Here is a 15,400-nt window from a genome sequence, read left to right on the forward strand (position 1 = left end):
TATAAAAGTGTCTTTCCGCAAAACACTTTGAGAAACTTAATTTAAAAAAAAAAATAAAAAATCAATCTTCCAAACACAAATACTCACTCTCTCTCTCTCTCTCTCCAAAGCCTCAGTCACTCAGGCATTGCCCTTGCTATCCTTAAAAAACGAAGATCGAAAATGATTGTAATAGTGAGAAATGGAAGTTCAAGGGCAACAAAGAGGTCAATACCGCTTCAATCTCTGTGGCAGGTGTCGTCGAGTTGCTATTTCAAAACATCAATGCCAATGATCACCGTCCAACCATCGTACTTGGCGGCGGCGACCCCACCAGATTTCCCAGCTACCGGACCACCTCCTCCGTCGTCGACTCCGTCCGCTCATTCAGCTTCAACTCTTATCCTCCAACCGTCGGACCTCTTACCTTATTGATTGCATTATTATTTGTAAATAGACAAATAAAAAAAAAAACTATATTAGATCTCACATATTAGTCAACGAGCCCTTTGACTTAAAGCAATTTAGTTTTTTTTTTTTTTTTAAAAAAAAAAAATGGAAATGTCCTAATGGGATTTGTGAATTACTATTTATTAATGTGGCACGTAAACTAAAAAATGGCTTAATGTGTATGTAGTATAATGTTTATTTTATAGACACCCAATTTACAAAATTGATCATCACTTTGACAAAGTTGTTGACCCTACCCACAATGAGAAAAGGCTAAGATTCTCACATATTTTTTTCGAGATTTAATATAAAGAGGACCCCAAAAAAAAAAAAAAAAAAAAAAAGTGTCTATTTTTGCGGTGAACTTATCGATTTTCAAGATCAAATTGCGTATATCAATAGTTGGTTATAACCCAAAAAATATTTTTGTTTCTTGCACAATTTCTAAATATATTCTATTATATGGTAACATAGGCAATGAAAATATGCAAAAATCTTTAGCGCATGTTTAAGTTTATGACTATATGGCAATTGTATATATACTAAATTTGAAAATAGTACAATAAAGTTGATGCTTTCATTATACTAAATTTGCAGTGATTTACCAAAAAAATACTAAATTTGTAGTGCTATTGCAAAGCATCTCTCTCAAGATCTCCCATGCCACGTTTCACCAGATGATGTTTATATCTCTGCTGGCTGTACACAAGCAATTGAAATTGTAATATCAGCTCTGGCCCGTCCTGGTGCCAACATTCTGCTTCCTAGGCCTGGTTACCCACAATACGAAGCTCGAGCAGCTTTTGATCATCTTGAAGTTCGCCATTTTGCTCTTATCCCTGAAAGAGGCTGGGAGGTAGATCACGATTCTGTTGAAGCTCTTGCAGATGACAACACTGCTGCTATTGTGATCATTAGCCCAAGTAATCCTTGTGGAAATGTCTTTAAGTACCAGCATTTGAAAAAAGTGTATGTTTTGGTATAATGCATTATTTGATATAAAACTTGTCTCCTTGAATTGAATCATAAAACTTGAAAAGTGTTCTTTTATTTTTCCTTCTTCCTGTCATGCATAAGTAGGTTGCAGAAACAGCAAGGAAACTGGGATTTTTGTGATTTCTGATGAAGTATACGGGCATCTAGTTATTGGGAGTAATCCATTTGTGCCAATGGGAGAATTTGCTTCAATTGTGCCTGTTCTTACACTTGGGTCTATATCAAAGAGATGAATTGTTCCTGGTTGGAGACTTGGATGGATTGTAACTAATGATCCCAATGAGATCTTTAAGAAAGCTGGGGTTTGTATATTCTATTTCTGTATTTTCCTCAGATTTGTCCAACACACTAAAACTTTTTTGAAAACTTTAAAATTATTCTATTAAATGCATTGCCATTAAAAAGGGTCTCAATGAGACTTCATTTTTATAAATTTGGGATTTTGTTCTTTTATATAACTGTAGTTTTGTACTTTTGTCGTCTCCTTTTCAGATAGTGGAGAGCTTTAAGAACTATCTTGACATTTCCACCGACCCTGCAACCGTTACCCAGGTACCTAATTCAAGTTGTGCCTTCAAGAACTACATATAATTTGTTTTCTAATTTCTGATTAAAGTGTTTATCCACTCAAGCTACTTAATAATACTGTAGTTTAATCCTAACAGTAGAGATTTCGTATTGTCCATTTCCTTGGCATGCATATTGCTTTCTATCATTTCACTTCCTTATCATACTTTCGTCAAAGTGAATATAATAATGATCTGAAATTTCGTTTCTAGGGGGCAGTTCCTTAGATTCTTGAGAAAACAGACAAGGATTTCTTTTCAAATACCATTGTGATGATGAGACAAACTGCAGATATGTTGTATGACAGAGTTAAGGAAATTCCAAGCCTTACTTGTCCCCAAAAACCAGAAGGGGCCATGTCTGTACTGGTAAGGCTGCCATAAGAAAGTTCCTCATCTGCTATTTTTGCTTCAAAATTGTATCTTAATTTGAAGAGAGGTAACCAATGACAAGATTTCCGACAACAGATAAAGCTAAACTTATCACTACTCGAAAACATTGTTAGTGATATGGACTTCTGTCTGAAGCTGGCCAAAGAGGAATCCCTTATTATTCTGCCAGGTAATTGAAACCTAAGTAACCGAATCGGGCTAAAGGTCAATCAATTGTTATTTTAGTTGTGTTCTGCAATAAATTCCATCAAAGAAAACATTAACATTGAAATCTTAAAAAACATTTTTTGAGAAGCTAACAGATTTCTTCAACCTTAAGTCAAAAAAAAAAAAAAAAAAAAAAATTGCACTCTTTGCTCCGAATCTATATTTCAAAATTTCAATCTCAATGATCCCCTGGTGTTTGCATCCTAAACTTGAATATGTGAAATATGTTTGATATTTGTAGAGAAAATGCTTTCTTTCCTCTATACTGAACCCGTCCTCATGATTGTAGGAGTTGTTGTCGGACTGAAAAATTGGCTTCGTGTTAGTTTTGCCGTTGAGCTTCCTAATCTGAAGATGGCCTTGAAAGGCTGAAAGCCTTCTGTCAAAGGCATGCAAACAAGCAATAAAATATCTATGTTATGAGCAAATAAATCTGAGCGATGTTGATCTACTTCTTAGGTTGGATCTCACACACTAGCTTAAAGCTATTTGTCTTGCTTCATGTGTAAAAATGTATTTGAACCAGGTGCGCTTTTGTCCAGTCAAACAATGGAAAAGTGTGTATCATTCGCTACTTGTATAAAAAATAAAAATAACTAATAGCCTTCAGGTCGGATGAAGGGTTTACGAATACCTGCATTGGTAAGAACTATTTCTGAGCTTGCTAAATTACCTAAACATGGAGAAATACAGTACAACCATTTTTATTACAAGTTTTTCAGAGCAGGCGGTAGACCTAAAAGTTCATTTAAAAAAAAAAAAAAAAAAAAATCCATCAATGAGAGGAAGGAATTTAAACAGGACTATTTCAAGAACTGTACACGAAATTATGCAGCAAGAGGTTATTCAAACAATCATCAAGAGATCAACGTGACTGATCTCAATGAGCAGTGGTTATACTTATTCAAAATACAACTACCATGACTCCCCCTTTAAAGATTAAGAGTTCAATGAGAGTCACAATTCATCAATACTTGAAACAATATCTAAGGCAAAGTTGTGCTGACCTTCAACTACATGTAAAATACCGTGAGATCCAACACAAAGTTGGTTGTCTCTGGCTACAATAAAAGTATAACGAGATCAAAAACGTAGTTGATCTCTTAACACCCTTAATCATTCTTTCATAGAGGGGGATTTTATTAATCAACTAGAGCTATAAACAGGAACTCTTGACAATCAAGTCAACGAGCACCTTAATGGAGCTTGAGATCCAACACAAAGTTGCTTATAATAACCACTTTACTCCAACTTATGAATCTTCCACCATATTTTATTGCTTCTTGGCATGCCTCAGGCAGAAGGCTTTTATCCTCCCAAGTCCATCTTCAAGAAGTGAAGGCTCAATTGCAAAAGTAAGGCGCAGCCAATTCTTCATTCCCACGGCAATCCCTGCAAGATGGTATTCTCATCAGAATCAGTTCATTGTGGTTAATTTTGGAATAACGCATCTTAGATGAGACTAGTATATCATTTATTGTTCACTAAAGAATTACGGAACTTCAACCCAATAACTATTTTTCTCACTCTGACAGATTTCTTCACTGTAAATTTCATTCTTTTCCCACAATACTTGAACTGGGAAAAATATCAAGCCCCAAATATGAAGGATTTATATATATCTATATTATTTACATATTAAGACTTAGGTTGCTATGATGGAACAAACTGCTGCAAAGAGAAACCGAAATCCAGAATTGAAAATGGTGAATGTAGACGAGACATTATTTACCTGGTAGAACTATAACAGATTCCTCTTTAACAAGCTTGAGGCAAAAGTCCACATCATCACCAATGCCATCTAACAAAGAGACATTTAGCCTCACCTGCAACATGGTTATAAGACTAATACACATACTTTTGAACAGGCTTAGAATATAGGTGTGTATATATATATATATACACACAGTCCGGCTACCATCAGGATATCCTGATGGTAGAATTTTTGTATATATATATATATATATATATATATTATAGATAATGTAATGTTCTTACCATTACAAACATGGAGCCCTCTGGTTTATTTGGGCAAGTAATGCAAGGGATTTCTCTTATTTTATTGTAACATGTATCTGCAGCCTCTCTCAATGTGTTAATAGTTTTCGAAAAGAAATCATCCTTTGTTTTGTTAATGATTTGAGGAAGTGCCCCCTGTCACATACACCATGTTGTCAATGATTTTTTATTTTTATTTTTTTATTTATTTATTTTTTTAATTAATGCTTGACACCTTCCAGACACGAAAATATAGCACCACGAATTGCAATACCTGAATGAAGGTTGGAGGATCAACTGTAATGTTGAGGTATTCCACAATGTTCTTGACTAACTGAGGGTGATTCAAAACGAAAATACGTAAGAAATATAATTTTATATCTCTATCAAATCAAAACATAAAAGTGTAACATAAACGAAAATCTTCAAAGAATGAGTACCCCAGATATTTTAAGAATTCCATTGGGATCGGTTGTCACAAGCCAACCGAGCCTCCAACCAGGTACAAGCCATCTCTTTGATATAGCACCAAGTGTAACAACAGGCACAATGGATCCAAAAACTCCCATGGGCACAAATGGAGTACTTCCAAAAGTCAGATGGTCATAAACTTCATCAGCGATTACAAGAATTCGAAGCTTTCTTGCTGTCTCCGCAATCTACAAATCAACAAAACAGAACCCACAAATTTATATAACCTAAATCTGTTCTTAAAAGAACAAATAGTACTTGCAGAATTGTTATCCGAATGAATTCTTGGAACACAAGTTACTTTCCACGTTATCATTGCAAGAGATTTAACATGTCAATTTGAGCTAACCTTTTCCAAATGCTGACTCGTGAAGACACTTCCACAAGGATTGCCAGGATTTATGATGACTATAGCAACAGTATTCTCATCAGATAGAGCTTCAACAGCTTCGAGATCAACCTCCCATCCTCGATCAGGGAGCAAATCATAATGCCGGTATTCAAGATTGCAAGACGCGGCGTAACTTTCATACAATGGGAAGCCTGGCCGGGGAAGCAGAATGTTGGCACTGGGACGGTTAGCAAGTACTGTCAAAATGACATGAATCGCTTGTGCACATCCAATTGTAAGGTATACATCATCCTCTGATAAAGTGTATGGGAGATCACTAGAGAGGTACTCTGCAACAGCCCTGTTTCATTGGAGGCATTAATTAACAAACAAATTTCATTAATTTGATTGTTTTACATTTTTTTCAAAAGGAATTGATTTGAATTGCTCATCATATTAAAGTAATTTCAATATGACATCAACAGCTTGTGCACATCCAAGCATGAGATAGACATAATCCTGTAATAATTTGTATGGGATATCACCAGGGAGGTATACTGCAACGGTCCTGTTTCATTAATTTGAGGCATTGTTTCTCCAACAATTTCATTGATTTGAATTTTTTTTTTTTTTTTCTTTCCTCTAAGGGAATTTGATTTGAGCTGCTCAACATATTGAAGTGCAACATACTTTCTACTTTCAGTAAGGCAATAGTTTTTCTTCTGCCTACCTTTACATTTAATGAAATGAGTGGTTGTTATCAGTAATTGAGCAGTTATGAAACTGTTCCAAGAAACAATCACTGGGCAAAATTCCACAAATAAATTGTCTAAAAAATAAAAAATAAAAAAGCTAAAACATCCATTGTTAGGCACATACAAAACAAACAAAAAAGTAGCCAAAAAGATAATGAGCTTTTCCAAACCAAGGAAAATAAAAAAACGGACAAGAAGCATTATAAAAAGAACTTTTTTTTTTTTTTTTTTTTTTTTTTTTTTTTTTTGGGGTTTGGGGTACCTCCTAGCTGGAAGAATTCCAACGTGTGAAGCATAGCAGTTGTACTTGGCGGAGCGTACAGCATCAACAATGGCATCTTCTGCAACAGAACAAGTTCGAAAGGAGGCAAAGACAGAGGGATCGCCATGGCCAAGAGGAACTACTGGTCTGTTTTCATGTTGGTTGAGATTATCCATTAGCATCTGAAGAACTGTTCTGATGTTGATTTTGGAAGCCTTGTTGATTTTGTCATATCCATTATTTCCTTCAAAGTTCCACTTGGTCAACCTGTGTTCTTCCATTTTTTTTTTTTTTTTTTTCCAAAGTTGTTGTTTGTCTTTCTTTTCTATGCAATTATTGATAAGGAAACTGGCTGCTGAAAGCCCTTGATTGATCTACTTCAACCATGTTTTTTATTATGAGGTAGGTTAACCTAGTATGTCATGAATGATGAAATGACATTTGCCAAGTTTAGTAAATATAATAATTGCATATCAATTGTTTGACATGTGCAAAGACTGCGGTAATAGTTACCCCTTTTTTTTTTTTTTTTTTTAAATATTCTATTAGGCAATAAGAGGGTCGAATTGCTGGTGGATCCCAAGTGGTTGTTTTCACTAAATTACAAACTTTTAAATCAAAAGTTGCAACTTTGTTATACTTTAAGGAAGTGGTAATATGGAAGCAAAAAATAAATACAAGTGGAAACAGTATATGCGAATAATTTTTTTAAAATATATATATATATATATATATATATGTAAAATTAAAAACTGCTAACAGGGCTGGCTTCACTAATGGCGGATAGTCCATCCTGAGAAAGGATACCATGGCTGTTTTATTTATTTATTTATTATTATTATTATTTTGAATAAGTTTATTTCCAAAAATAATAAAAATATTTCAAAAAAAAAATCTAGAATCATAGAAAGATTGAACGAGTCTTTAAAAAATTTTACTTCTAATTAGAAGAATAAAATTAAAAATATATATATATATATATTAGGAAAGTTTAAAAACATGTTATGTATAGTTTTTAGGAAAAAATTGTATATTTTTTTAGTTTTGTTAATAATCATATAAAATTTTATTTTATTAGTAACAAGTTAAAAAGAACTTTATTTTTCCGAACTAATAGATTTCTTTGCACTTTACCCACTAAACTATTAAAAGTTCTCGCATTGTATACTTGAATAGGTTTTGTTATTTTCGAATTACACTTGCTTTACCCCTTTCCCGTTTTACAAAGTTGTTGGTATTCTATGGAATCGATAAGTAGGAAGGGTGCTCTGTTGCCGAATTTTTAATTATTCTTTAGTACCTTATAATTTAGAGAGTTGTATATTCGGCTTTTAAATTGAAAACTGTTTTGTTAAATAAGATTAATTTCATGATAAACCTTCTTATATTAAATGAAATTGTAAGTTTGAGATACACACTCCTTCCTTTTAAAGTAAAAATTCTTGTACATAATCAAATAAAAAAAAGTTAAATGTTCCAATTTGGGCTTTTAAATTTTAATTTATTGTATTTTAGTCCAATTGGATCTTTTTAACTATCAGTAATTAACAATTTGGTCATGTTTACCTAATATTAGAATACAATTTCTTTCAATTAATATAATTTAATGGTGGTAATTTAATTTGCTGTGTTTGATTGTACTTCGATTGCAGTTTCAACACCATATTATTGAGTTTAGCATGTTGGGAACCGCTAAAAAAATGTGTTTTTGTAAATGTGTATAATAAGCAACCAAGAAATAGATAATTGAGAATTAGGAACATACTAGGTAATGTTATCTGTACGTGATTCCTTTACAAGTTGGTGTTGCCAAGTTGCAAAATTAAATTGGCATCCAATATAAAACTAATAAAATAATAAGGTTATTTAATGCCCTCAAGCTCGGAGAAGTTTTTGTTCATGAATTATTCTTCTTCTTTTTTTCCCAATATAGAGAGATTTACTTAGCTTAACCTGCAATGTGATTATTATAATAAACTTTATAAAATGTATTTCCAACTATTTATTTCAACTTTATCTTCTAAATTAAAATAAACTTTTAATCTAATAAATTTGACAAAATACATGCACATAGCTCCATGCAAATCCAAAAATATTTATATAGACGTATTTGACATTATTTAATTTATTAGAAACACAGTTATTATTTTATGTTAAAAAATTAATCATCTATAAATATTAAAAGTTATCACTTGTCCAACTATTTACATACTATATCATTATATTTCCATCTTATATTAAAATGAAAACATAATTCCAACTTTATATACTTACCATAAATTTAACAAGAAAATGATTTTTAATCTAGAGATTTTAGGTCCAATCATAGTCAAAATTCATTACTACTTATCCAAAGAAAAGTTGTGCAGCGCAAATTGAGTTGGTGATCTCTAGCTACATAATTGCATGATGAGATCAATCACGAAGTTGATCTCCAACCAACCACTCTTCTATTAATCACTCGAAAGCTATAACAGGACAATCAAGTACTTATGTTTTCCAACATAAAATGCTATTGCTTCTTTTTATGCCTTAGGGAGAAGTGTTTTATTCTCCCAAACCCATCTTCAAGAGTTGAAGGCTCAATGGCAAAAGTAATACGAATCCAATTCTTCAATCCCAAGGCAACTCCTGCAACAAATTATTTTGATCACATTATCACTCTGCTAATTTAATTGGCTGCCATTAAAATTTCACTTCCCCATGTTTTATAATGCAAAAAAGAAATTAAATGAAATCAATCAAGTATTATAATGTCAATACTGGATCCCATAAGGCATATTTGTTATCATTCAAAATTATGGCACTCCAATCCAATAAATCTGTTCTCACCCGGACATACTTTTTATGTACAATATTAACCCACCTTGTATCAAATTTATCAATAGTCAAATTCGAAGAAATATATGCAACTTTTCAAGCTAACACAATAGGTATTAGGTACTATGTTTTTCATCCATATTTGAAATAGAGAAAATGTCAAGCTGCAGCAAGATGGAGGTTTTTATTTTGTATTAGAGGTTAGCAAGCATGGATGCGACTAGCTTGTGAGGAAGAGGTCACTAAAATCAAGTACTGGAAAAACTGTGAAAGAAGTCAAAAGACTCTTTTTTTATATACCTGGTAGAACTATAACAGATTCCTCTTTCGCAAGCTTTATGCAAAAGTCCATATCATCATCAATGTCTTCCAGAAAAGAGAGATTTAGCTTCACCTGCAATATGAAAAACGTTATCAAAATGAGTCTCATTTTATAAACACTTTAAAAGTGGTTTCAATATACATACACAACAAAAGAAAAACTTAAAAAAAAAAAAAAAAAAAAAAAATCCAAAACAACAAAAAAAACCAAAAACGTAACGTTATCAAACGAGCACTAGATTATTTAATGTCCTTACCATTATAAACATTGAGCCTTCTGGTTTGTTTGGGCAAGTTATGCAAGGGATTTCTTTTAGTTTAGCATAGCATGTTTCTGCAGCCTTTCTCAGTGTGTTTAACTGATTTTGAAAAGAAATAATCCTTTGTTTTCTCAAGAATTTGAGGAAGTGCACCCTAATATATACGTAAAACCACATTGTTCTAATCTTTACCAAAAAAAAATTAATAAATAAAGGCATAAAAGCAAATGGCACGGCAATCTTGCAATATACCTGAATGAAGGTTGCAGGGTTAGCTGAGACATAGAGGTAACCCATGATGTTCTTGGCAACCTAATGGTGGAAAGTAGAACAATAAAAAAAATGTGAGAAATATGATTTTTATAATTCTATATTAGTCTTGCATATAAGAAAATCAATATAATGATCCTTATATACTGTGTTTGTTGTTCATGAAACTATGTGTAATAAAAAGTCTGTGCAAACTACAGCAGCTAATGAACAAATTACAGGTCTAAGGAAATTAAAAGAAATCAGACCCCGGATTTTTTAAGGATTCCATTGGGATCGCTTGTCACGAGCCAACCAAGTCTCCAACCTGGTACGAACCATCTCTTTGATATAGAACCAAGGGTAATAACTGGCACAGTTGATCCAAAAACTCCCATTGGCACAAATGGAGTTGTTCCAAAAGTTAAATGGTTATAAACTTCATCAGCAATTACAAGAATTCTAAGCTTCCTTGCCATCTTCGTGACCTTCATGCGTATAGAATCAACAAAACATAAACTCAGATGTTTAAAGAATTCCTAATCTATTCCTAGAAGTTGGTTTGCTTGGAAAATTACTACAGTGCATGTAGACATTTATTTTGAAAAATGTACCAAATTAAAGTTTTTCAAATTTCAACAACCAACATCACTAGTACAATTGTTATCACAATTATTTCCAAGAATACAACTCTGTTGTATGCTAGCTACCAAAGATGCTAGTCATTTTCTTTGTAATTTCTCAATAACAAAACGATACAAACTAAAGTTTCTTATTATTATTATTATTATTTCTTCTCTGTTCTTTTTCACTTTCATTTTATAGAATTAGCCATTAAAGAGATGCAATATAAATTTGAGTAAAACCTTCTCCAAATGCTGGTGCTTATAGACACTTCCACAAGGATTGCCAGGATTTATGATGACAATGGCAACGGTATTCTCATCAGATAATGCTTCAACAGCTTCAAGATCAACCTCCCAATCTCGTCCTGGGAGCAAATTATAATGCCGGACTTCAAGACTGCAACACGCAGCACGAGCTTCGTACAATGGGAAGCCTGGCCGCGGAAGCAGAACATTGGCAGCAGGACGGCTAAGGACCGTCAATATGACATCAATAGCTTGCTCGCAACCAACTGTAAGATAAACATCATCTGGTGATAATTTATATGGGAGATCACGAGACAGGTACTCTGCCATTGCCCTGTTTCATTTCATTATGAGGCATCATTTTTTAACCAATAATTTTCTTTGATCATTTGAATTGCTAAACAAATTTTATGTAAAATGCATATTTACCTATTTATACAGCATAGATCACATTTATGTTACTTATATAATACTATATACTTTCAATCATGCAATATTTTTTTATTTTTCTACTTTGTATTCAAAATGAAAATAGTGAGAGCTATCAAAGTAAGCTATAAAAATTTACTCATCTTAAAAAGAACAACTAGTTACCTTACCTTCTTGCTGGAAGAATGCCATTTTTAACAGAATAGTGGTTATACTTGGCGGACCGAAGAGCATCAACAATGGCATCTTCAGCAACAGTACAAGTACGGAATGATGGAAAATTGGAAGGATCGCCATGGCCGAGACGAACCACTGTCCTCATATCATCACCGTTGAGACTGTCCATTATGCTGCATACAACTCCTCGGACAGTGTATGCGGACGCCCTTTCCATGTCGTCTACTGATCCGTCAACTCCTTCAAAGTTCCACTTCTTCAAAGCCTCTTCCATTTCTAAACTTACTTAGCTCATCTACTTTGCAATGCAATGGGGTCCCATGAAGCTATAGCCTAAGCCTTCTTTCTTATATATATTTACTTACCAAATATATGAGTTTTGAGAAGAAGCTGGTGATCACTTTTTTTGTCTATAAAAACAATTAATTAATTTCTACCATTGAAAAAAAATAAATAAAAAAATAAAAATGGAACATCCCCACGTTGGTCTTGTCACACATATAAAATAAAAGATATTTGATTTCAAAATTTAATAGAGAACTGACAATCAAAGGGTTTAAATATAATTTGTCGCTATTTTAAGGAACAAGATCCTTAGAATGGTTGCCCTGAGATTTGTGTAAAGTGTAACAAATCTATTGAGTTTGTATACGATTAATGGTCAACAAAATCAGCAATTAGGATGTCAGATAAGCATTGTCTGGTGATAATTTATATGCAACACAAGGACACAGGTACTCTGCCACTGCCCTGTTTTTAACCTGGTTCTAGTACAACAGATTCCTCTTCAGCGAGGTTCGAAACCAAAACTTCAAAAGCATCTCCATTGTCATCCAACAAATCAGACAGATTTAGCTTCACCTGCAATGTTGTAACTATAATACTTTTTACTTCTTTTAATTTTCTTTTTTTCTTTTTTTCTTTTTTAAGTGGCAATCAAATGTGTTAACATATATGCTTGTTAGTTTTTCAAGTACCTAAAAGATCAGATTATGCAAAATATTCACTGAGACTGCATAGATCCTTGCTAATAGGATTTGAAAGCATACTATTTTAACCAAAAATTAATAAAATGAAACTTTTGTTGCATCAAGGTTTGCAAATGCTTGACTTAATATATGTGAGAAATATATAATTCTATAATTCTATAAATCTGACAGAGAAGAAAGTGTTCAACTTCACCAGCTTATTTTCTTAGTAAACAAATAAGATTAGAGAGATTTAGAGAAAAATGGATATCAGATACTTCAAGGATGCCATTGGGATCACTTGTTACAAGCCAATCAAGTTTCCCAACCAGGAATGAGCCATCTCTTTGAAATAGAACCAAGTGTAATAATAGGGACAATGGATCCAAACACTCCCAATAGGCACAAATGGAGTATTTTTAAATATTAGATGCTCATAAGCTTCGTCAGCAATAACAAGAATTTTCAGCTTCCTTTTCATCTCGGAAACCTAATAACAAATCAAACAAACAAAACATAGAGGTACTCTGCAACTGCCCTGTTTGTATTTTGTAGCATCAAAACTTATTTATATGTAAGATCAATTTTTCACCAGCAATTTCATTGATGTGGAATTGTAAAGCACATATAAATATATATATATATATATACACATCAATACATGTTTCTGATATAGCATTATATGACTTTTTATCTTACTACTTCCAATCATGCAAGAATTTTCTGGTACATTTTCACTCAAAAGTGCTAGAAGAGAGAATTATTGTAGCTATCAAATCCTTCCAAGTTCCAACAAACAAAAACTAACAAATTCCACACAGGAAATGCATTTTCCTGGTGGGATTTATATCTCTGGTGCTTAAGAAAAAGTGGATTGGAACAAAATGGTCTGCCATTTTTTATGAAACTAAAGCCTACATTGTTCTTTACTACATGGGATTTGATGTCATGGATATTAGTAGCTGAGAGTCTAAAAAAATGAAATAAGGCAAAGATAATGTTCATAGTCCGATAGCAAGTGTGCAAACTATTTAACATGAACATAAATGCAAATGGGTATCAAGATTCTAATTCAAAACATCACGGACACTAAGATTCCAATGCCAAATTGAATCATGATATATCTTATATCTTTATTTAGAACCATATTGAATTATCATTTAATTCAAAAGTTTTAACATATAAAAAGAATAAAATAAAAAAATATTTGTCTCCACATTGGTATGGAGGCACTTCTCTTTACTTTTGTGTTAAAATTTTATTATTTATATATTATACGAGGGATCCCATAAAATAAAATAATTAATAATTAAATACTACAAACTAATTATGCTTAGTTATAAAATTGAATTAAATAGTGATAATACGCCATGTGAAAGTAAGGATGAATTGCTACACACTGGTGTGAGGCAAATGTTGTCCATAAAAAAATGGACCAAATTATATAAGATATTATTGACGCATATATACCTCCTTGATGGAAGAATACCATTTGGTGAAGAATAACAGTTGAATTTGGCTGAGCAAAGAGCATCAATAACAGCATCTTCCACTTCTTGTTCCTCCCCATCTCCGTTTCCAACTTCTTGGCCTTTCTTTGTAAGATAAATCTATTTTATTCACAATAACTACTTAAAATATCTATTAAAGCAATAAAGCAACTATCAATCTTTTAATTGATGCAAACTTTCTTTTTAATTTTTTTTATTTGGCTAGATGTTATATCAATATAGTTTATCATAAATACTTCCAAACATTTTTTTATAAAGAACATCTTATTCATTAAATATTAAAATATAACGATATACAAATTATGAAAATAACTACTTGTAATTTTTTAATTATTATCAATCCTTGATATACCAAAAGAATTTGTCAAATTTTTTTTATCAGATATCTTTGTTTATTGAATTCTTCCCTACACATATATATTAGGAAAATAGACAAACATTTTTTTTTTTTATCGGTTATTGATGTACATTTAACTTTAAACATATATATATAGAAGGAATTTATACCATGCCATATTTTGCATTATGTTTTGAAGGTCATATATATGTGTATATATCATTGTATCATATTATACGCCGAATAATTTATGATATACATAGTTTTGGGTTGTCTTTTTTCTTTTTCTTTTATCTGACAAGAACGCGAGAATCCAATGCCATCTTGCTACCTAATAATTCGATCCTATAATAAAGGTTTCTTCTCTTGTTTTTCTTTTTCTTTTTTTTTTTTCTTTTTTTTTTTGGTTGTTGAAATAAAGGGGGTTTATCTGAAATTTAAATTCTGATCTTGACTCGTGACGTTGGGAGGAAGTTACGTGTTTAATGTTTAATTACAATTCTTTAAAAAAAAAATGATGGAAAAGTTACATGTTTAATCTTGCAAAGAAATTTATTTATTTTATATATATTTTTAAAATTAAACTTAAAAAAAATAATCCATGTCTAATAATAAATTAAATAATTTTAATATTATAAAACTTATATAATTATAAAAATATTTTTTTTAATTGGTTTAATACGTTTATTATGTATTATCATATTTCATCTGTTAATTTATTGGATTTTATTGGATAACACTGATACAGATTTGATATGATATCGTCAACTCAAATCCACAAATTATCGTAAAAATTTGTATCGTGTAAGATTTTACCAAATATACTTTAATTCTTTTAGACAAGTACAATTTATCCCTTCCCCATTTTTTTTTGCATTTACTTCCAAAACCCCTCATGTTACATCATAAACTATTGTTTTTTCCGTCAGTTAAATCTAATCATATATTTTACATATGAATTTGATTAAATTAATCATAAACAACTTATACAATCTATTTAGAACTTGCTTTCTTTTATTTTAATTTACTGTTACACAATATGTGTAAC

At 31.8% G+C, this 15,400-nt stretch overlaps 2 protein-coding genes and 1 pseudogene across 3 annotated transcripts; 1 reads left to right on the top strand and 2 right to left on the bottom strand.

The window, feature by feature from the left end:
* The first annotated feature begins 1,051 nt into the window (after positions 1-1,051).
* Positions 1,052-3,321, top strand: LOC107417414 (nicotianamine aminotransferase 1-like; annotated as a pseudogene).
* Positions 3,322-3,515: 194 nt separating this feature from the next.
* Positions 3,516-6,804, bottom strand: LOC107417411 (tyrosine aminotransferase-like). Of its 2 annotated transcripts, none has more exons than XM_060816217.1 (7): positions 6,409-6,804; positions 5,410-5,752; positions 5,030-5,248; positions 4,864-4,923; positions 4,590-4,745; positions 4,324-4,392; positions 3,516-3,983 (listed from the first exon to the last, which is right to left on the bottom strand). In XM_060816217.1, exons 1-6 carry the CDS (start codon positions 6,687-6,689, stop codon positions 4,333-4,335), a joined length of 1,119 nt encoding a protein of 372 aa, XP_060672200.1. In that variant the 5' UTR covers positions 6,690-6,804; the 3' UTR covers positions 3,516-3,983; positions 4,324-4,332. The 2 variants fall into 2 exon arrangements, with proteins under 2 accessions (XP_060672200.1, XP_048327274.2); XM_048471317.2 differs by having other exon boundaries at positions 3,520-3,983; positions 4,324-4,417; positions 6,409-6,802.
* Positions 6,805-8,745: 1,941 nt separating this feature from the next.
* On the bottom strand, positions 8,746-14,195 carry LOC107417412 (tyrosine aminotransferase-like). The gene is made up of 7 exons (XM_060816585.1): positions 13,975-14,195; positions 11,530-12,994; positions 10,925-11,264; positions 10,328-10,546; positions 10,062-10,121; positions 9,529-9,622; positions 8,746-9,039 (listed from the first exon to the last, which is right to left on the bottom strand). The coding sequence occupies exons 2-7, from the start codon at positions 11,808-11,810 to the stop codon at positions 8,921-8,923; spliced, it is 1,113 nt and encodes a 370-aa protein (XP_060672568.1). The 5' UTR covers positions 11,811-12,994; positions 13,975-14,195; the 3' UTR covers positions 8,746-8,920.
* Between the last annotated feature and the right edge of the window lie 1,205 nt (positions 14,196-15,400).

The sequence above is a fragment of the Ziziphus jujuba genome, chromosome 4 (assembly GCF_031755915.1).
Source record: "Ziziphus jujuba cultivar Dongzao chromosome 4, ASM3175591v1".
NCBI lineage: Eukaryota > Viridiplantae > Streptophyta > Magnoliopsida > Rosales > Rhamnaceae > Ziziphus > Ziziphus jujuba.